The following is a 21375-nucleotide window of genomic DNA, read 5'->3' as shown; positions in this document are numbered from 1 at the left end:
GTGAGATTTTGCTTATGATAACCATTAAGAACTTCTGACGCAAGAAGAACGGTCTCCAAGGGTCGACGGTTTTTAACAAAAGTAGTAAATTGCTCTTGAGACGATCATCCAGAATCCTACAGATAAGCTTATATAACATGCTCAAACATGATACTGGTAGGAAAGTCACTGATATCCCCGCTCCTCTTCTTTTAGGAATAAGAACAAGGCTAGTAGAATTCAATGATGACGGCATAAACAAGTTGGCGAAAAAATGCTGAACTGAATCGTTTATCTCCTGACCCAAGAAAGGCTAAGATGCCCTGAGAAACACTGACGTTAAACCATTTGGACCAGGCGTACAGTTTAGTGGAAGACAAAATAACCTGGATTTGATCACTTCTCCCGTAATGGCCATTAATAGCTGATCACATTGTAATGGCCAACATTGGACTGTGATAACTCGCTGTAAGATTCTTGGGAGACGAACACAAAAAGCCTCTGTTGACAGTACACATAATACAGAAGAAGTGATCGATCACAATTTGATGAACGTTTCCTTTGGTGACCCATCACCCTTAAGAAGATACTTTAATTTATTGAATTTCCCGCATTCAGAACCACAATGATCATATGGAAGAAAGTTGTATTAACATCTCCAACATCCAACAATTTTATCCTATAACGTTGCCTTGAAAAGCATTCCTCTGCCAGCATTAAAAACACTAGAGTCTTTGTCCGCGCTACGCGCGGAAAATGGAGGCTGAAGAAATTATTAAGTAACATTTTTTAATATTATTAAGAATTTATTTGCTAAGTTCAATTATGTTTTTTTTGGAAGTTGACATTTTCTATAAGTTTTTGACATAGGTGGATGGATTAAAATGTCAGGAAATAGATGATAATAAATTAGTTTAAAGGAAGAAAAACAGATGAGAAAATATTTTGTTGCAGTCAAACAAAATGAAAGATATTGAGGAACAATAATGTTTTTAGGTTGAAAAGAATTGTACACCATGAAGGTCACACTTATCAAAGCCACCTATGCGATCAAGTTTGATAACTCAATTAGTTATGAAAAGATACTGTGAAAAATATATTATTTTATCAGTTACAAAAAAAAAATATATTATTATAATTCACTTAAACTTACAATCATAAAACTTTGGTTTGAACGCTGGTGGATTGCATATCTGGTGGACTACGAAATACATTCATAATTTAAAATGGTATGATTTTGAATAAGGAAATACTATATCTTAGGAGTCATGACACACCTTTTGGTTTGTTGCGTGATCCGAGTGGACGTCCTCTTTTTCTTTTTATGTGTGTTCCCTGTAGAAGTTTGGAAACAAAAAATTTTAGGTGTTAAAATTATTTTATTTTTTTTTGCAAAAGAGGTTGATTTTTTTTTGAGGAGTTGGTTGCATTGTTATCCTATCGCGATGGAATAGGAAATGGATGCTTGTGCATGGTCGGATTAGTAAATATTTTAAAGTTTTTCATTTTGTCGAATAAGTATATTTATGAATTTGGCTACTTAACAGGAGTTAGGAGATTTGGGGTTTATGTAGCAGAATATTGGCATTATGTAATATTGACATGGCTATTAATATTGATGACACATTGTATAGCTAAATATGACATATATAATTATATTTAATGTTAATTTATAATTTTGGTTAAGGTAATAACTCATATATTACAATTCATGTTGATATTGTTTTTTTTAGTAAATTTTCAAATTATGATAATAATTCATACATCATCACTAAAATAAATATATTCGAATATGATAATCAATTTCAAAATATTGTTTTGTTTTAATATAATTATACAACTTCATAACTAAACTTAAAAAAACAAAATTCTATACTTAAATAAATACTTAATCGTTAAATCTTTAGTATTTTATATATCAACAATTTTAAAAAATTAGTTTTAATTTTTGATAACTATAAAATTATTTATACAAATTTATTAATTATAAGTAACCAAAATAGATAGATAGAAAAATCTATCTAAGTCTAAGATTTTAGATATATACATATATATTCTTAAAATAATTTCAGAAAACAAATATATTTTTATTTTAAGTTTAGTTAATTTATATTTAGTTAATTCTATTATATGTAGTTAAAACAAATACTAAAATACGATTCTTGGTATAGCATACAAATAATTCAATGAAAAAATAATCTATGATTTTTCAAAAATTGATTACTAACCTTCTTTAGTTTTATCAGATTTGTCGAGAGCAGCTTCATCCCATCTATAGTGAAATTCTTAATTTTGTAGTTTATATGTAATTATACTACAATATATTTTAATTTCTATTTTATTAGGTTATCAAAACGATATATGAGTTATGTATTTAAAAAATATTTTCATCGTTTATATGGTTGTTGTGTTTTCAGAAATTTCCAATTTACGTTCCTTCAAGACTTTTGATCTTAAGTTTTGCAAGGCTTTGGAATTTTTTTAGAACAATACGACTTATCATTCGAAATTGGAAGATGCAATTATTATTATTTACTTACGAATTCTGTCAGCAATTTGTTATAAGAAGAATTCACCAGCTATACGGTGAGGGTTCAAACTGATACTTGCAAATATCAAATCCGAAGCAAATGCCACAACACATCTGTATAACAACGTGGCTTGTCAGATTATCAATTTGATATGCACAAATAAATCCAACTTTCAGAAAGAACAGCATTCTATAGATTTGTCAATGTTATTTAAAAAGTCTGATGATATTTTAAGAGTCTCAACTATGATCTAAATTTATCAATCAATGATCCTATAAACACCATCAGTTCACTCGTCTCCAGTGACTGTTGCTTTTTTTAGACGCTGAGAGGGATGTTACCAAACGAATAATAGCTATGGTTCAGGTGATTTACACATATGAAGTAGATGGTGGAGGTACTTACCGATGCAAGGCTTGGTCATCAGAAAGCTTTCCCTTTGCTCTAAACCAATACCTTAGAGCAAGAGCATTAGAGGTTCAAGAGGGAGGTTCACACGTTTTACGAGAAAAAAAAAATATTAAAAAAAGCAAAAGTGATGAACTCACCCCTTCTCACCTCTTCTGCATGATACCCTCTCTCCTAAAGTTCATCACTGTAGCGCGGGCCCCACGACACGTGGCGGCCTGCGATTGGTCAATTTTTTTTTTTTTTTTTTTTTTTTTAAAAAAAAATCAAAATGAAAAAAAGAAAAACTTTAATAATAAAAAATTAAGAAGGTGAACCCCAAAGGGGGGTTCACTGATGCTCATGCTCTTAGTCTGCAAGAAGACTTTGTCAGAATAATAAAACAAAACCAAAAAAAGTAAAGAGAATTTGATGCAAGTGATGAGTTTCATGTGTAATCAATCACATGAACCAGGTTAGTAAAGGTGAGATATACCACTACCACATCTCTACTTACTCCTCTTCTCAGAGCATTAAAGACATAAATGATGCTTGTGATGAGATCGCTATTAGTTGGTGCGGATGGAGAGATCTTGGAGCTGCTTTGGATCGACTTCCGAGGGAGTTCTGGTTAGTGCACATTGCGCAGTGGTTGTCTTTGGGAAAGCTATTACATCCCTTATGGAACTCGCACCTGCCAGCATCATTACCATCCTATCTAATCCATAAGCAATTCCACCTGCAAACAATATACCAGATGCTCATCAACCATGCTTGAACAATCTTGTTCATCATCATCATCATCATCATCACAAGAGTGGCATCAAGTTATTGATATACCATGAGGAGGAGCACCCATGTCAAGAGCCTCCAGAAGATAGCCAAACTTTGCTTCAGCCTGTTTGTAGAAAACAGCATGAGAAAAGGCTTTTCTGTAATAATCAATCAAACAAAGTGATTCTAACCTCTTCAGCTGAGATGCCAATGATCTCTAGAACCTTTTCTTGGACATCCCGCTTATATATCCTTAAACTTCCTCCACCAATCTAGTATACATCAAGACAGTGTATCAAAACAATCTCCAAAAACATTGTTCCATGAAAAAGTAAAATGGCCAAGCTGTTTATGTACCTCGACGCCATTATAGACCATGTCATAGGCAAGAGCTCGTGCAGAAGGTAAGTCATCCATATCTTCAGGCCTAGGACCTGTGAATGGATGATGTAATGCCTAAAGAGACATTTTTCATATTAGCAAACAACATAAAATGGCTATTAATCTCATTAGATAGTCAAGTTGTTTACGGTAGAAGCATTTTTACTTTTTCAAACTGCTTCATCTACACTTATCTCAAAAAAATCTTAAGCGCATATTTACAATTCTAGTACCCGTCAATGTTCTTCCGCCGCTTCACATAACGACGCAAGCATTCGGATTATCATCGCTGAAAATCTGAGGTGCTAAGTATTCAATCGTATCTCCATCCTCACCCGGAAAATACGCAGACCCGTGAGCAGGCTGAGCCGCCACGTACTGTTTCTCTTTTGCGTTACCATTCTTGGCCGTCGCCACAATCTCCACGCTACGTTTTAGCTTCTCAGTCAAACTCCTGACGAGCTTTTTCACGTCCATTGTTCCTTTAACCGTCACCAACTGCTTCTCGTGATCTATTGAAAACCCACTCACACCTGCCGTTGCAAAAACCAAAAAATAAAACGTCGTCAGCGTTTTAAACTAAAAACAGCGTTTTGAAAACGCTGACAGAACTCATTGGTTTTGTCGTGTCTCTCTCTTCAAACCTTTGGCTTTAGAGACAGTCTTTTGAATCTTCTCAATACACCGTTCACGGTGGAAGTCCACACCTTCAGTACCGCCGTTGTAACCGGAGCCTAACACAGACTTTTAGAATCAGATTCTTGGTTTTGTAATAATACGAACGGTTAAGTAAAGTTCAAAGCTTTACCTCTTTAGGTTTCACATCATAAGCAAGGACCTCAAGCCTCTTAATATAGGTTGAGTAAGAAAGTAAAGATCCGATTGTTTGCTTTCTCGCGAGATGAGCGATGGACGTCGGCGAGATCGGCGGGGAAAGGTGGTGGTTGGAGAGAACGGTTTCTCCGGTGCAATGGGTTGTCGTAAAAGTTTGTTCTTCCTCTCCGTCTCGCTTCCGTTTGTTCTGTCCAACGTCAGCGTGTTGATTCCACGTCCCTACCTCAAGCGGGAAATTCACAATGGCCTTAGCCCCTCGAAGTTTAAACGCTGCTTGGTCGTAACCCCTAGCGGCTTCGATCTCCGTGTCAAACGTCCCGAGCGAAACCCTAGTTCCCCGACGGTTCGGATCTCGGATCTCCGCCGCGAATTTCACCCACGGCCTCATCCTCACTCCTCTGTAATGCATCTTCTCTTCCGCGGACACATGTACGGGTAGCTGCTCTGGCTGGGGATTTGCGGTTGCGAATTGGATCCACTCGGTTCTGTTCGGCGGCTCAATCTTCAACGGCGGTTTCCGGTTCGATCTCGAGGCTGAACCAGAAACACCGCGTGGATTCGATTGAAACGTGAAAGATGATTCGCTCGATGCTAGATGAGACTTTATGATAAGCAAATGAACTTTATGAGACTTAGATGTGGAAGCGAAGGAGAATCGGAAGTGGTGTAATGGGAGGAAGACGAAACGGAGAGGTCCGTGTGTTGTGTGAATGAACGAATGACATGGCAAAAAGAACTCATCCTATTGGCTGATTTAATTGCTGACGTGGACAGCTTCTCTGATGCTCATATAACCCTTTTAGTATAGGTTAGATTCATTGACCCCTACTCACTAGCCAAAGTTTCATTTTCCAAGTTCAAGCTGGAGGGATCATTCAAAGCAAGCATTTAAGTTGTTGTAAGAGCTTCCTTAACCTTAAATACTATTTTATCAATGTGATTCCCTTCAGCTTGAAACATATAGCTGTAAGAGTTGAAAACATTTTCTTCAAAACTAAACCAACCTTCCGTTAATAGAGAGAGGAAAGATGGTAGCCAAATTACAAAAGAGGGGACCATAAACTGGCTTGACATGGCCGTTAAAAGATGAAGTGATGTAAATACTTGTCAAAAAGTGCACAACATTAGTTTAAATGTGAATGTTTTAAAACCAGAAAAGTCATAAACGGATTGGTAGTTAAAAGGGTTTTAAATAAACTTGAAGCAGTTAATGATCTAAAGTTCATTTTTACTGAAAGATTTTTTGTATCAAAAGCCCTAATGTTGGCTAACACATAAGATTTGGGGTAAAATTCACCCCCCCCCCCCCCCCCCCCCCCTCCCAAAAAAAAAGAAGATAAGGTAAATTTGCTGACGACGGGGACGTTCGTTAAAAAAAAAAGGAAGGAGAATGTGCGGAAGATTCTAATCGAACGGTCAGGATTGAAACTTTCTTTTTAACCATAGAGTTTACTTTCCTAGGGCAACTCCCTAAACCTAATTCAGTTTCGCCATAAGTAGCAAACCGCAAACTACTCTTCAAAACAGCCGAACTCTCTCTCTCTCTCTCTTCCAGTTTCATCAATCACTCACACACACAACGCACGAATGGCTGATACGAAGGTCCAATCCCCGGAAACAACGGCGGTTGAGGATAACAACCACCAACGAATAACATCCTCATCTCCAACGCCGCCGCCGCCACCATCTCACTGGATGGGGATGAGATACCCTTCGCCCATGATGATGCCTCACCATATGATGTACCCGCCGCCTCCTTACTCTCCTTACCACCACCATAATCATATGTATCAGCATCATCATCACCAGTCTCGTGGTAACAAACACCAAAACGCGTCGAACGCTGAGAATAAGACGATTTGGATCGGTGATTTGCTTCACTGGATGGATGAGAATTACCTTAATTCTTGCTTTGCTCCCGCTGGAGAGGTCTCTGCTTCACTCTCTCTCTCTCTTTTCTATTTATTCATTTATTTTAATTGTTTGTGTCTCTGCTTTGTTATTAATGATTTGTTATTAATATGTTTTGACTTTTGCGATATTGAAGCTGGCAATAAGTATTTGTAGTTTATTTTTGAATTAAATTTGATTGTTTTGATGTTTTTAATCTTCTGTAGTGTCCGTTTTTTATTGAATGTGTCAAGTTTAGCTGGTCTGTCTTTTATGTGTGTGTGTGTCTGCCTAGTCTTCGTTTAAATGTGCTGACTTTTGCAATATGGATCTTAGTTGAAGCTGGGCATTAAGTATTTGTAGCTTCTGTTTGAATAAAGTTTGATTCTTTGGATGTTTTTTTTTCTGCTGTAAAGTATGATAGTGTCAAGTGTGTTCTGTCTTTTATGTTTGTATGTCTGCTTAGCCTTCGTTTAAATGTGTTGACTTTTGCAATACTGATGTTATTTGAAGCTGGACAATAAGTTTTTGTAGCTTCTATTTGAATAAAGTTTTGTCTTTTGGATTTTTTTTCCTGCTGTAATGTATTATAGTACTGAAAGTGTCAAGTCTGTTCTGTCTTTTATGTTTGTATGTCTGCTTAGCCTTCGTTTAAATGTGTTTACTTTTGCAATGCTGATGTTATTTGAAGCTGGACAATAAATTTTTGTAGCTTCTGTTTGAATAAAGTTTGATTCTTTGGATGTTTTTTTCCTGCTGTAATGTATTATAGTAGTGAAAGTTTCCATTTTTATTACCGAATGTGTCAAGACTGTTCTCTGTTTAGGTGTGTCTGCTTAGCCTTTTTTTAAAAGTGTTGACTTTAGTTGTAGCTTTGGTAGCTTCTGTTTGAATAAGTAGTTTGATAGTACTGAAAGTGTCCAATCTATTTTTCCATTTCTTAATTTGTCTGAATCTGATATGCTATACTTTGAAGCTTTTGTGGTGATGTATATTGACTCTGTTATGTGTATTCCTTTCATGATGTAGATGGCGTCAGTTAAGGTTATCAGGAACAAGCACACTGGTTTGTCTGAGGGCTACGGATTCGTGGAATTCGATTCCCACGATGTCGCCGAGAAGGTTTTGCAGGATTTTAACGGAGTAACCATGTTACAGTCCGACCAGCCTTACCGTTTAAACTGGGCTAGTTTCAGCACCGGCGAAAAGCGCCTAGAGAACGGTCCTGACCACTCTATATTCGTGGGCGACTTGGCGCCAGAAGTCACCGATGAACTGTTGCATAAACTGTTCTTTGATAAATACCCATCTGTCAAGACTGCGAAAGTCGTCATAGATGGCACTACTGGTCGGTCAAAGGGTTATGGCTTTGTGAGGTTTGGAGATGATGGTGAGAGGAGCAAAGCTTTGGTGGAGATGAATGGTGTGAAATGCTGTAGCAGGGCTATGAGAGTCGGTGCTGCTACTCCTAGGAAGCCAAATGGTTACCAGCACCAAGGTACTTTGTCTGATCCTTTATCCCAACATGTGTTTTGAGTTTAGTCTGAATATCTGTGGGTTTTGTCAGGTGGTGGAGCTGCTCCACGTGATGGGGACTCATTGAACACAACAGTAATTTTGTTTATCTCTTTGTCTGTTTTTACATGACTGTGGCTGTAAGAATGTTGGTATGATGTTTAGTTATCTGTTGTTTATATTGCCAGATATTTGTTGGAGGACTTGACGCTGATGTCACTGACGAAGTTCTTAGACAGCCTTTTGCTGGTTTTGGTGAAATAGTATCTGTCAAGATACCAGTTGGGAAAGGATGTGGATTCATTCAGTTTGTCAACAGGTACTATTTTAAGGAATTGTGGATATGTTTAAGTGAATAATTTTTTAATCCTTTTGCCTCTGTCAACTTTTGTTGTGCAGAGAAAACGCAGAGGAGGCTTTGGAGAAACTAAATGGTTCTGTAATTGGAAAACAAACCGTTCGCCTTTCCTGGGGTCGTAATCAAGGCAACAAACAGGTAAAACCGTTGGGCTTTCTTTGGTTTGTGTATGCCCACCATTATTTTTCTTATACCTGACTGTGTATGGTGTTCTTTATGCAGCCTCGAGGTGGGTATGGAGACCAGTGGGTTGAACCGTTCTACAGAGGACAATACTACAATGGTTATGGATACATGCCATTACCACCACCTATTGACCCGAGAATGTATGGTGCTGCACCTTATGGAGGTTATCCTATGTACGGTGGTCATCAGCAGCAGCAGCAACAAGTAAGCTGAGAGAAGAATAAAAGTTAAGGTAGGTATGAGACAACAATGTCTTATCTCTGTCTCTTTGCTTTAGATCCTGAGCAACGAATTTTGATGGAACTGTAGTAGTGATACTCATTTTTATTTTAGGGATTTTGATTGGATTTATTTATTTTATTTGACTATCACATTATGGTATGGAACTTAATTGATTGCTCTTTGGGGATTTGATATTTCTGCCTTTTAGATATTTCGTACGATTAGGTTCATAAAATCACAAATCAATAACCATACTATTTATGATTTTCTTCGATCTGAAACACGTCGGTTGTTATATAGGCTTCCTAAAACCATACTGTTTTTACTTAAAAAAATAAAGCAGAACACTAGAGATGTAAGTAGTTTCAAAAAAAGAACACTAGAGCTGTAACCCGGCCGCACCCAAAATCCGGAAACCCACCCATAAATATTTGGTCTGGTTTGGTCCGAAAGTTTTTGTCCCTATATTTTAAAATCTTGTACGGATTTAATAGAACCTTTTGGGTTTTCAAGATCTTATTTATAATAACATTATATTTGTCATTTTACTATTTTAAAATGTTTATGTTTTCACTAAAAATAATAAATAAATATAAAAATAGTTTAATTCTTTTTAACAAGAGTGTTTTTATACGCTTTAGAATCGTAATATAAATTGTTTCAAAAATCTTGTCATGCTTTGGCTTCCAAGTATTCCAGATACAGATTCATTCGATTATCTTTTTTTTTGGTTTTGAAAAATTCTCACTCGGATATTATAAAAATTTTGGTCAGATTTGAATTGGATTCGGGTGGGTTTAGGTTTTAACTGAAGTAACTAAACTACTTGATTTGGTTCATGTATTTTATATCTAAATTATCTTAAGTTATTTAAAAAATCAAAAATGTTCAGTAGAATTGATACAATCAGTTATTTTTATCCGAGAATAACTTTAGATACAACTTAATTTGGGCATCTTATATTAAGAGCATCCTTTATATTCATAAATAGTCAAAATAACTAATATATTTGATTTATAATTTTAATTTTACGTATAAACATTATTATAAATAACTATAACTCATGTATATATTTATATGTTCAGATATGCAGTTCATGTTTTGATATCGATTTTTCGGATACAAACATTTTACCCAACCTTATTGTTGGTCATTAAGCTTGGATCTGTTTTTCACTCCACTTTTGCAAACCCTTGGTACCATTTTTCAGTTGATACAAACGTTTGAAAAACATATATAAGCAAGCTAAATTTAAAAGTATTTAAATAACTAAATGTAAATTAAAACCAGTGTATAAGAGAATAAAATTAAAGTTCATGCAGTTAATTGTTCTATAGTTTCTATTTTTCGAAATATGTTTTTTATGTGAAAATAAACTAAAAAAAGATATCCTAGGAATTTCTGCTTTTAGTAATGATCACACAGTATAGTTATAATTTTCATATTTGTTTTATTAGAATTTGGATCAATAATATTAAAATAATATATTATATCAAGATTGGTTAGATCACAAAATATAATACTTAAGCTAAACTATAAAGTTTAAAATATTTTAGGTAACACTAGTTTAGATAAAACCCAAAATATCTAAAGTCTAATTAGACTAAGCCTGAAAGGTCTAATTTATTTAGAACTTATACAACTAAATCAAATCAAAAACTTTATAAGGTTGGACAGGTTCAGGCCCTGGCTTCGAATTTAATTACATGTCTATGCAACACCGTTCTGTTTTAGCAAATGAGCTTAATTTGGTCTAGTTGAGTTTCGGTATCTGCTCAGGGGCGAGGCTAGGTGGGGAGTGGGTGGGGCAGTTGCTCACCATGATTATTTTTAATTAGTGTAATATTGTATAGAAATTTAATACTGCTCCGGATGAAAAATTGAATTTGTAAATGTATTACTAGCGTTTTATAGTTTTGCCCCGAGTAAAAACTGTTCTCAGATCCTCTATATATGTGCTTGCTTCCAAAGAGGGCAGGCCTTTGGACCTCTTCTCATTCTTTTTGGGGCTCCTAAATCCCCGATAGAGATGTGTTAGTTTTGGCCCAAAGCGCTTCGATAGTGCTCCTATTTTGCCATTAAAATAAATCAACAAGTGCTGCGTTGAGTTTCAAAGTTACGAAGAGCTAGAATTTTCTTTTTTTCGTGAACGATCTGGATCAAAGTTAACATAAAAAATAAGATAATGGACTCAAGTTAAGAAATCAAACACATCAAGACAAACACAGACGAAAAGAATATCGTAAACCTTAAAGACAAATAGCGTAAGGTCATACCATAACTTGGTTCCAGGGATGTTAAAGTTTTGATGGTATACCAATCACGTATGGCCGTATGGGGAAAAGCGACAAAAGCTTGATTTGTGAACTGTACCATGACAATACTTAAGATGGTATTCCGTTAGTATGCATGGTTTAGTGAACCTTGTTTTCAACAACTGTTCTTTCATTTCAATAACGTAATGTATATTGTTTTCTAACTAAGCATAGTTTTTAAGATGAAACATAAAATTTTAAAAATATAATTAGAAATACTTTGAATTTAGCTAACTAGGTTGATAAAATATTAAATTCAATTGCACCGATCATGGACATTAAATATTTGCATAAATAATTCGGTAGCAGTTGCTTGTTATCAGTGCTTGATCAAGATCTTATCATGTGATCCATGAGCCACACCGATCCATTTTCCTAACAGAAGTATTATTATGTCTATAAATAAACAAAATTTAAATTGACATCTAAGATTGCTCTAACGACACAATTGAAAAAGACAAAATTAAAGAGATGAAAAGGTTCACTCCCACCGCTACGTTCGCTCATCATGCCCACATCCCGTCACTATTATTGTAGTGCTTTTTTGTACGGATCTATCTCTTTCCCATAATAATTATTTTTATATTAAAACATTTCTTTCATTTATATATTACAAAAATCTTAGTGCATTATATTCAATCATAAAAAGAAAAAAATAATATTTAGAAGTATTGGTCGATTAGGTAGAAACGTAGTTGGTATTATCTCCATTGCCATTATGTACACAAAAATAATTTTAAAGTGTTGTTATGATATATGATTTGGCATACACGTTCGAGAACAACCTTACGATAGCGAAAGTCTCCAAACCAAGCGTATAGTTTCTCTCGTTATGAGGTTGTTGTAAGGGAACGAGCAACGGTGACAAACATGTCATCTAATATCCATATAGCACCGAGGAATTTCAAGAGGCATGCACATACAAATGGTTTGGGTTTTTTTTTTGTTTGAACACAATAAAAACTAGTCTTTAGATTTTAGTAGTTTATAAACTTACAAAGGTAGCATCACGCTTACGTATGCGGCTTTGTTCTTGCTTTTCATTTTTCTCTATCTTCACCATCGATTTGATAATTTTGGAAATAGATCGCGATCGACGTTATTGTACTTAATTTTAAACTTCCAGGAGTAACTTAATCTTATTCATTGATCTAAACTTAAATATATCTTGATAAATTTATCTAAAACAGAAAACAATGAATATTCTAATTAGAAAATTTTAAATCTCATTATATCCAACATGTAACAAAAGAAATTGATTTTTTTTTTTATAAAAAGGTTAAATTTATTCAATCAAAAACCTTTTTTTACTTCAAATACTGTGAAGATGTGATCCAACTTTAAGAATAATAAAGATGGAGACATTAAGAAACAATAAGAATGAAGAGAAGCAACTTTAGCTAAGTATTTCCAAGATGCTAAGAGAGCAAGAAGGTTCAACTTAAGAGAACAAAGGGAAACATGATGAATGGAGTAGAGTTTTTCACTGGTGCATGTACCGTGCCTAGCTCATCAGATCACATGTCGTCAAGTGACTGCCATGACCTTGACTTGACTTCGTCTTGGTTGTTTTCTGCTTGATCCGGAGTTTGCTACACTGAGCTCAGAAGTAACTTTTGATGGGCAAAATATATAGTTGGGTCTTATTGATGAAATGTCATTGAGTAAGTCAGTTTTGAATAAAATTTTAAAGGATCGAACTTATTGGCTAAATCCTGCAGATAAACACCTTTGATATCTTTCCGACCGCTTTTTCTCTTTCAGCTTTCATTGTAAGCACTTAAAAATTGTAACGCCTTGAATAAATTGTGTAACCGATCAGATCGAATACTATTATTTATACAAAAGAAAATGTACATCCTTTATTGTTGCCTTGGCCTATATACCGCTAAACGTCCGGGACCATATGCATTTTTACTTCTTTGAAGAGAAAATGGGTGTTGTACCATGATGACTAGAGTGTTCGGCTAAGTGGACTAGCCACCACACTAGTGGCTCCTGGTCCTGGCCATCGCAAATCTAAATTGATGACTATGGATGACTACTTATTAAAACATAATTAACAAAAAAGTATTTAATAATTTTAAATATAAATGACAGGCGACCGACCGTTTCACCGCTCCTTCTGATATCCCTCACTTATTTTACATAAAAACAAATCAAGAAAGACCTTACAGGAAGCTGAAGACGAAACTAACACACCAAATCTTCATCTTCTGAAACTGTCTCCATCTATACATACAAACAAACACTCTCTGCAAATATTAATTATTATACCAGCTTCCATAATTCCAGATGTAATCTCAAAGCTTCAAAATCAGTTTGATCGTCATTTGAATATTCTCCTTCCTCGGTGGATAATAATTTGAATTACGATTCTGCAGATTTAGATAATTCGAAGACGATGATGAGCAATAGCAGTAGCAGCAGCAGTAGTGGTAGTACAAGAGGCTCAAAAGCTCCGTCATCAACACATACCAAAATTGTGAGTTAGGAATCCAAATCGTTTTGATCTGTTTTTTTTTTGTTTAATTATTTTGATTTTTTTCGGATATCAAAGTCTGATCATCGTTTCATGTTTGCATTTCTCAAATAATATATGAACCGGGAGTTTGTTTTTTGCTGTGATCTTGAAAATAAAATTTTCAAAATCTGATCCTTCAATTCTTATCATATATATTTTTTTCCATTTCTTGTAAATGTTTTATTGAATAATCCGTCTGGTTCTGAGATTGTTGAATACAAATTAAGATTCATGATCTTATTGATGCACAGGGGAAGAAATTAAACAGTGGTGAAAATGGCGTCGTAAATCGAAAGAAGCTGAATCGAGAGATGATCACCGCTCTGCAACAAGATGTAACCATCCATATTTTTTTTTTTAGGTTTGATCTATAAAAGTTACTGTCCACTTTTGTTTTTTAACTTTCTGAGATTGGATGTAAATTTTGTATAAAGGTTGAAAAACTGAGGAAGAAGCTTAGACTTGAAGAGAACATTCACCGAGCAATGGAAAGAGCATTTAACAGACCTCTTGGAGCACTTCCTCGTCTTCCTCCCTTTCTCCCTCCAATGGTTAGTACCTCACAAAACAAAATGCCTCTCTGATTAAATTGGGTTTTGATCTTTATTTGTTCTTATTATAGACTTTGCAACTACTTGCGGAAGTAGCTGTTCTTGAAGAGGAAATTGTTCGGTTAGAAGAGAATATTGTGCATTTTAGACAGGAGTTGTATCAAGAAGCGGCATTTACATCTTCCAAAACAAACACAGAATGCCTTTTGCCTGATTCCCGTTCAGCTTCAAGTAATGCTAGAGAATCTGAGTTCCCTTTTTTGCCGAAAACGCTATCTGTTAAAGGTGAGCTTTATGGGTTCTAAATGAGGGAAGTTTAAGTGAACTGGTGTCATTTAGACTAATTATATAGTTTTCTTTTTTTGTAGAGAGCCGAAGGGTTAAAAAGAACCAGTTGAGTGCTAGTTCTACAATCAACATGCATACCGCTCAGACACAACCTAATAAGAGTTTAAAAGCTCAGAAACTTAAGGTACATACTTAGTAATAGTTTGTATCTTTAAATTGCTTTTTTTTTTTCTTTTAAATTTAGAGATTTACTCTTTTTTTTTACATAATGAACCACAGCAGGAAAGTCCTAGGCCTCGCAAAACAAATGCAGAGCCGAGGTCTTATGGTGGAGCTGATGAAAAATGTGACCCAAATAAAATTTCAGAGGATTTAGTTAAATGTCTTTCTAGCATTTTCATGAGATGTCAAGAAAATGAGGAAGATAAGACATCCAGGGATCCTTATGAAATTTGCTCCAGCTTCAGAAGCAGAGATATTGGTCCATATAAGAACTTTATTAATGTTAAAGCAGCTTCAGTTAACCAAAATAGAATGTCAAGTTCATATGCGTTTCTCATTCGCCAACTGAAGTAAGCGTCGCTTAAGATATATACTACTTTCAAACACGAAATTTTCTTGAGTTGATTTCATTATTCATTTTTCTTTTCTTTTCTTTTCTTTTCGCAGAGGTCTTCTTGGAAGACTTTCTTCAGTTAACTTGCAGCAACTTAATCAGCAGGAGAAGTTAGCTTTCTGGATAAACATTTATAACAGCTGCATGATGAACGTAATCTCTAAGCAATATATATATATATATGTTCATTTCCTGATGACTTGATTATAACTTGTATTACATTGAATCTACTAGGGTTTCCTTGAACATGGAATACCAGAGAGCCCTGAGTTGGTGGTTACACTAATGCGGAAGGTAAAGTCTATGATCAAAACTTCCTGCATGAAGTCTGAGAAGATAGCATAAACATATTTTCCTAAAATATTCAGTGTTTTTAATTGAGATGGTCTAATGGGTTTGTTGTGCTGTGCTTGCAGGCGTCTATAAATGTAGGCGGACACTTTCTCAATGCAATTACTATTGAACACTTCATCCTTCGCTTGCCGTATCACTCAAAATATGTAAGCTCTTTATTCGCTGGTCCCTTCCCTTTGTCTAGAGTTGTCATTATCATTAATCAAATATCTTTTTTACTTTCATTTCTGGCTTGATCTATCAGATTTCCCCGAATAGTTCAAAGAAAAATGAAATGGCTGCGAGAAGTAGATTCGGACTGGAATTTTCAGAGCCACTTGTAACATTTGCTCTCTCATGTGGTAGCTGGTCCTCACCCGCTGTAAGTAGATGCTTTAGGTCTCGATTGTTTGTTTGCATTTGCGTTTATATTTGGTAAATTTTGGTTTTTCTTAAATGAAGCTATGGGTTTTAGTATCATTTATTAATAGCAGAAGGTACTTAATCTGAAGTTGAAATAAAAATTTTACACATAGGATGAGTTTAGTGAACAAGAATCAATAGAATAAGAAAATGCAATAATTTATTATTAACAAACTATTATGTTTGTTAATTGAGGTCTTATTCTTTGAAACCTTATGAAGGTACGGGTGTACACTACTGATAAAGTGGAGGAAGAATTAGAGGCGGCGAAAAGAGAGTATTTGGAAGCATCAGTAGGGATATCAAGGACGAAAATGGGGATACCGAAACTGATGGAGTGGTACAGTCATGACTTTGCAAAGGATACTGAATCATTGCTTGATTGGATTTGCCTTCAGTTGCCTACTGAATTAAGAAAAGATGCTCTCAACTGTCTTCAACAAGGGATGTCTCAGTCCCCTGCTTCTACGCGCATCCATATTATCCCTTATGAGTTTAGTTTTAGATACCTTTTCTCCATCTGAAAATGTTTTTTCAAAATGACTTTCTTTTTCTTACTCCCTCGAAAAAGTTCCAAATTAGTACTTTTCTTTTGGCTGTGGTTCAGATAGTAATTTCTTTTACAGCAGTATATGTGTAGGAAAAGCACATAAATAAGTGGAAAGTGAAGTTATTTCAGTTTAGATTGTCTTGTGTTTTTCATCCCACATAACTTTTAGGTATGTACAAAGTGCAATTTCGGAGGCTCAAATCAGAGTCGATCACAGTATCCTTTGGCTGGAGTAAACAATAGTTCTCTGTTTGTAGCGTGGTACATTTCAATCTTTGAAACTCGGAAGTGTTCATATTTTGTAGCGTGGTACATGTCAATCTTTGAAACTCGGAAGTGTAAATATTTTTAGTTCTCTGTTTGTAGCGTGGTACATGTCAACCTTTTTTCAGAAACAAATGTCAATGATTCTTATACAAAGATATCTTACAGCTGGATATTATCTAACGCTTATAAATGTGGTACGTGTTGGAACTCAGACCACATGACATGCAAACCACATATACTGACCTGAAGTCATGATGACTCTCATTGGTAGCTTGGATTCAGGGTTGACAGTCCGTAAGATGGCAGTTCTGTGGTTGGTTTGGTGGTTCATGCCTGATTCATGCATCTCCTAAAATCTGAACATCAAGTGATTTGACCAACTAATATCTACAAAATGGTCATGGCAAAATCTTGGTTAATTGCCACGATTAGCCACTATTTTTGTAACCACAACGTTTTCCAAGTTTTTCCGTGGCTATAGGCCTATAGCTAATAATGATGCCTGAGGCGCTTCACTTGCTCCTCGTTTCGAAATTTAAAGCTTTTGGATGAACCCATCAATTGGTTTCTAAGAGGAAATATATTTCTAAATGGCATACCTCTTCTTTTTAATAAAACCATCGATAAGTTTTTAAGAGGAAATATATTTCTAACGAAATATTATTTTTATCACCATTTAATTGACTTTAAAACAGAGTAAAAACGTACGTCAAAAAGAAAAGTGTAACAACAATTAATGAGACCTTAGAAAGAAGATACTAAGCTCTGTACCCTGACCACTACCTTCAGGGTTAATCATATACAATGCTTCAGAGTCCTTAGACCCAACAACTCTATCGAAACGAGCTCTCATGTAAGTCATTTCTCCTTCTGTCTCTTGCTCGTATTGGTCTCTACATGGTAAAACTCCAGCTCCCATGGAAACACCTCTTAATGCATCAATCACATACATCTCCTCCTCGCTCATGTTCTTTCTCCTTATGGAATACCCTATTTTCCGTCCATTACAGTAAATCCCCCACACAAACTCCTCCAACACCTTCTTCCTCGGTGTCTTCGTCTCGCTTTCCAGCGCAATCCTCACGGTCTCCGAGGCCATCTCCTTCTGCAGCGCTGAGGTCAGCATCGGGAGCTCGATGATGAACGTTGGCAGGCAATGAGGATCTTCTTGTATTGCAAGAAACACTCTTCCTTTGCGAAAACCGAATATTGTTCCCGTAGTTGCAAAGTCTTTAAGTAAGGGTTTTCGATGCCCTCTACTTAACAAGTTCACCATCTTGCAACCGGATGATAGCATTGGCAAGAGTTTGAACATTTTGAGTACCCCGCCACCGATGCTTCCAGAAGATTTCTTTGGATGTTTAGAATCCATGGACTTGCCGGTGTGCCGCAACATAGAGAGCACAGCCGAGCTCTCCATATTGAAGAAAGGGCTAGATCGGATTGGCATAGCTTTTACTTGTTTATCCTTTCTTGGTGTTGTTATGAGTATGTGTGGATTGGATGAATACAAGGGTTGAGCATGTGAATATAAATTATATATAGAAAGATACATCACTAGTTGGGTGGGGAAGGGAGGGAGGGGGGTCTAGTACTACTACTAAGTTAGGAAGATGGTTTGTCATTTGGTTTCGGAATCTTTTGAAAAAGGGAAACCAAATTGGAGAAGCCACTTTTTCACATTGTTTCTTTTCCTGGTTTATGATTTAGACGACAATAATGCATGGCATTTCTCACTTCGAAAGCTATTGTATTAAACATCAAAATCAGCGCCTCTAGCTTTACTTACATAAGTATTATCAATTAAATTCGATTATTAAGGACACTTCTAGAGCAAAATCTAATAGAATTATAGAGTTGTGAATTATCTTATAGCCATGACTGGTCGAAGATTATTCAGGGTTCTATAGGAAAATTGAATTTCCTTCAGAAAGTTGAAGTTTGATAAATCTGGGAGTTTGTATTTTAAAATAGACTTTCGGCTATATATTCTTTCTTGCATTCTGACAGACAAGTCCGTCTCTGATATATTAGTGGTCTTTTAACAAAAGAGAACACGATCCTAATTTTGAATTTGTATAAGAATACTGTCGATCTAATATATATGTATTATCATTTGGACTTTTTGTAATACATTCATGTTTACCTTGATTTATCAAAATGGGTGTACATTTTGTGTTTCGTTTTTGTTTCTATGAGCTGCTTCTCAGCTTAGTGGTTCCTTGATATATACCACTTCGACTTCTTGCGTGTGTGTGTTTTGTTTAGAATCATCATATATACCATTATTTCATTACAGTATAACCTTTTTAAATTAATATTTTATAAAATAATATACACTAAAAATCTTTATAAAATAATATAATTTTATAGTCCCAAATTGAGTTTTTGGTAAATTAATAAAAAAATTATAGTTTTGGTATAACTCCAACATTATTAACTTATAGAGGTTTCACTGTATATATATAAAATGCGGGATCATCTTTGATTTTTTTTTAAAAAAATATTTAAAATATAATAATGTTATGTTATAATCAGTTATAAGTAAACAATATAGTTCAAATCGTTTGGTAGTTAAATATAGCACTATGTTATGCTAATGTGCGTTAGGCCACCGAATTAGTACGGCTGGCACTGATCACATATACCCCATGGCATATACCATTATTTCGAGTTTGATATTTTGTTTATTTGACAAGAACATATAATCTGATTTGACAAGAACAGATAATCTAATATTTAGTTAATGTCATCACTCTGCATATAACTGCTCGCCCCGTATAATGCTTCTTTGAATCCGTGGAATAAAAATAAATGGAATAACCAAAGCGAGGATGGTCCAGTAATTTTGAGGGAGCTTTGGTCCCAATACGAACCCAGATTCGAATCTTGCTGGCCATCGTCAATTAAAATGAGATGAAAAAAAGCGGTCTTTCAAAATATTTTATGCGGATGTATATTTAGATACTAGTCGAATTTCTTATGGAGTGTCTAGATATTTGGATTATTAAAAAAAATGAAATGATAAGAATAGAATACAAAAAAAAATAGAATAAAATTTATTCGCTTCATCCATGAACAAAGTTGTTATAGAATAGTTTTCATTCTAATTTATCTAAAAATTGGTGAAATGACCATTATATTCTATTCATAATAAATGGTAAAAATCTATAAAATTAAAAGAAATCAACCATTCTACATCATTTAATCCGGTTGCAATATGTTTTTCCTTTTTGATCGTTTTCATGTGTAAAATCACTCTCAAGATAAAGATACTGTATACATTCAATGGAAAGAGCGTTATAACTTTCAACAAAAAGAGCGTATAACTTTTCAAAGGAGGTCTACACAGCGCAACATCATGAAAACGATGGTAACTAAAAAGATGAATGTGACCATATATCTATATTTAATCATAGTTTTTTTTTTATTTAATCATAGAGTTAAAACCATATTTCTTTTAATGATATTTCATAGTGGAATGGAGAGAAGGGAATGGGTCATCACTAAGAAAACGAAACTTACAAGATTATACCATAATCGAATATAGTGTTCTAGGAGATGCTCTTAGAGCAGCTTTATATTTAAGGTTTGCTGAACCTTATATTTGAGGTTTGATGATGCTATTCTCCAATGGTAAACCTTAAAACAAACCTTAAAAGTTTTAGATTTTTACATTATAATCTTTCTTTTTTTAGAACCTTAGTGTGATCTTAAAGACTTCTAGACCCAATGACTAATCACCAAGAAGTCCATAGAAATCTAGATTTTTTTGTCACTTAAGACGTCTATGGGTGGCCAAGGGAAATCGAACCCAAGACGGAAACTCCAGCTGGAATCCATTTACCACTTGGTTTACATTATAGTCCTTACTTTTGAAGAAATCAAATAAAACCATAAATTTTTTTTATAACAACTAAAAACATACAATAAAAATATTATAAACAATATTGATTAATAAACTATTACATTATAATAGCAAATTACATATAAATAAAAGACTTAGAAGTGAAATCATTTTCTAATATACATAATTATTCATTAGTGTTATTTCAATAATGCTCCAGTATATGATTAATTAGTGCATCTTGAAGTGACAAATGATCATATATATATATTTAAATTTATATGTAAAAGTTAAATTTATAAAAATATATAAAAGATATAAAATTGTATGGACTAAAATGATAAACAAGAAAGTTATCAAGACTATTTAAAAGACATACAAGTATAAGGGCCAAAAAATATGAAACCTTATATTTGAGGTTTCATATTTGAGGTTTAACCGTACAAAACTTTATAATTTGAGGTTTTGAAATTGCTCTTGAAGTATATAAAATCTTATATTTGAAGTTTTAAAGTTGCTCTTGGAGATACTCTAACTAGATATCTCTTCATCGCTTTACAACAATGAGAAACATATGCTTAAAAAAGAGAGAAAACCCCCATAT

General features: G+C 34.6%; 4 protein-coding genes across 6 annotated transcripts; 2 read left to right on the top strand and 2 right to left on the bottom strand.

Annotated features, from left to right (window-relative positions):
- Positions 1–3370: 3370 nt before the first annotated feature.
- On the bottom strand, positions 3371–4145 carry LOC106370633 (aspartate--tRNA ligase, chloroplastic/mitochondrial-like). The gene is made up of 4 exons (XM_013810629.3): positions 4029–4145; positions 3863–3943; positions 3738–3795; positions 3371–3636 (listed from the first exon to the last, which is right to left on the bottom strand). Exons 1-4 carry the CDS (start codon positions 4086–4088, stop codon positions 3467–3469), a joined length of 369 nt encoding a protein of 122 aa, XP_013666083.1. The 5' UTR covers positions 4089–4145; the 3' UTR covers positions 3371–3466.
- A 2224-nt stretch (positions 4146–6369) lies between these two features.
- LOC106435193 (polyadenylate-binding protein RBP47C) lies at positions 6370–9251 on the top strand. The gene is made up of 6 exons (XM_048739962.1): positions 6370–6815; positions 7806–8274; positions 8344–8387; positions 8480–8610; positions 8691–8787; positions 8872–9251. Exons 1-6 carry the CDS (start codon positions 6474–6476, stop codon positions 9046–9048), a joined length of 1260 nt encoding a protein of 419 aa, XP_048595919.1. The 5' UTR covers positions 6370–6473; the 3' UTR covers positions 9049–9251.
- A 4237-nt stretch (positions 9252–13488) lies between these two features.
- On the top strand, positions 13489–16790 carry LOC106435175. 3 transcript variants are annotated; one of them, XM_013876034.3, is made up of 12 exons: positions 13489–13669; positions 13757–13857; positions 14148–14231; positions 14331–14447; positions 14519–14732; positions 14816–14919; positions 15015–15307; positions 15405–15504; positions 15586–15645; positions 15768–15851; positions 15950–16066; positions 16329–16790. In XM_013876034.3, the coding sequence occupies exons 2-12, from the start codon at positions 13777–13779 to the stop codon at positions 16629–16631; spliced, it is 1557 nt and encodes a 518-aa protein (XP_013731488.2). In that variant the 5' UTR covers positions 13489–13669; positions 13757–13776; the 3' UTR covers positions 16632–16790. The 3 variants fall into 3 exon arrangements, with proteins under 3 accessions (XP_013731488.2, XP_013731490.2, XP_022548438.2); XM_013876036.3 differs by having other exon boundaries at positions 13497–13857; positions 15018–15307; XM_022692717.2 differs by having other exon boundaries at positions 13497–13857.
- A 778-nt stretch (positions 16791–17568) lies between these two features.
- On the bottom strand, positions 17569–18742 carry LOC106435176 (protein MIZU-KUSSEI 1). Its single transcript, XM_013876038.3, has one exon. It carries the CDS (start codon positions 18477–18479, stop codon positions 17658–17660), a length of 822 nt encoding a protein of 273 aa, XP_013731492.3. The 5' UTR covers positions 18480–18742; the 3' UTR covers positions 17569–17657.
- Positions 18743–21375: the final 2633 nt, after the last annotated feature.

Source organism: Brassica napus, chromosome A9, assembly GCF_020379485.1.
Source record: "Brassica napus cultivar Da-Ae chromosome A9, Da-Ae, whole genome shotgun sequence".
Lineage (NCBI taxonomy): Eukaryota > Viridiplantae > Streptophyta > Magnoliopsida > Brassicales > Brassicaceae > Brassica > Brassica napus.
This window is presented reverse-complemented; position numbering and strand designations above follow the sequence as displayed.

Coding starts and splice junctions, on each gene's coding strand:
- LOC106370633 (XM_013810629.3), bottom strand. CDS start 4,088: ATGGATGACTTACCTTCTGCACGAGCTCTTGCCTATGACATGGTCTAT. Junction 3,944..4,028: donor TGGTCTATAATGGCGTCGAG/GTACATAAACAG, acceptor GATGTATACTAG/ATTGGTGGAGGAAGTTTAAG. Junction 3,796..3,862: donor TTGGCATCTCAGCTGAAGAG/GTTAGAATCACT, acceptor TTCTACAAACAG/GCTGAAGCAAAGTTTGGCTA.
- LOC106435193 (XM_048739962.1), top strand. CDS start 6,474: ATGGCTGATACGAAGGTCCAATCCCCGGAAACAACGGCGGTTGAGGAT. Junction 6,816..7,805: donor GCTTTGCTCCCGCTGGAGAG/GTCTCTGCTTCA, acceptor TTCATGATGTAG/ATGGCGTCAGTTAAGGTTAT. Junction 8,788..8,871: donor GTAATCAAGGCAACAAACAG/GTAAAACCGTTG, acceptor TTCTTTATGCAG/CCTCGAGGTGGGTATGGAGA.
- LOC106435175 (XM_013876034.3), top strand. CDS start 13,777: ATGATGAGCAATAGCAGTAGCAGCAGCAGTAGTGGTAGTACAAGAGGC. Junction 14,232..14,330: donor TCACCGCTCTGCAACAAGAT/GTAACCATCCAT, acceptor TTTTGTATAAAG/GTTGAAAAACTGAGGAAGAA. Junction 15,308..15,404: donor TTTCTCATTCGCCAACTGAA/GTAAGCGTCGCT, acceptor TTCTTTTCGCAG/AGGTCTTCTTGGAAGACTTT.
- LOC106435176 (XM_013876038.3), bottom strand. CDS start 18,479: ATGTATCTTTCTATATATAATTTATATTCACATGCTCAACCCTTGTAT.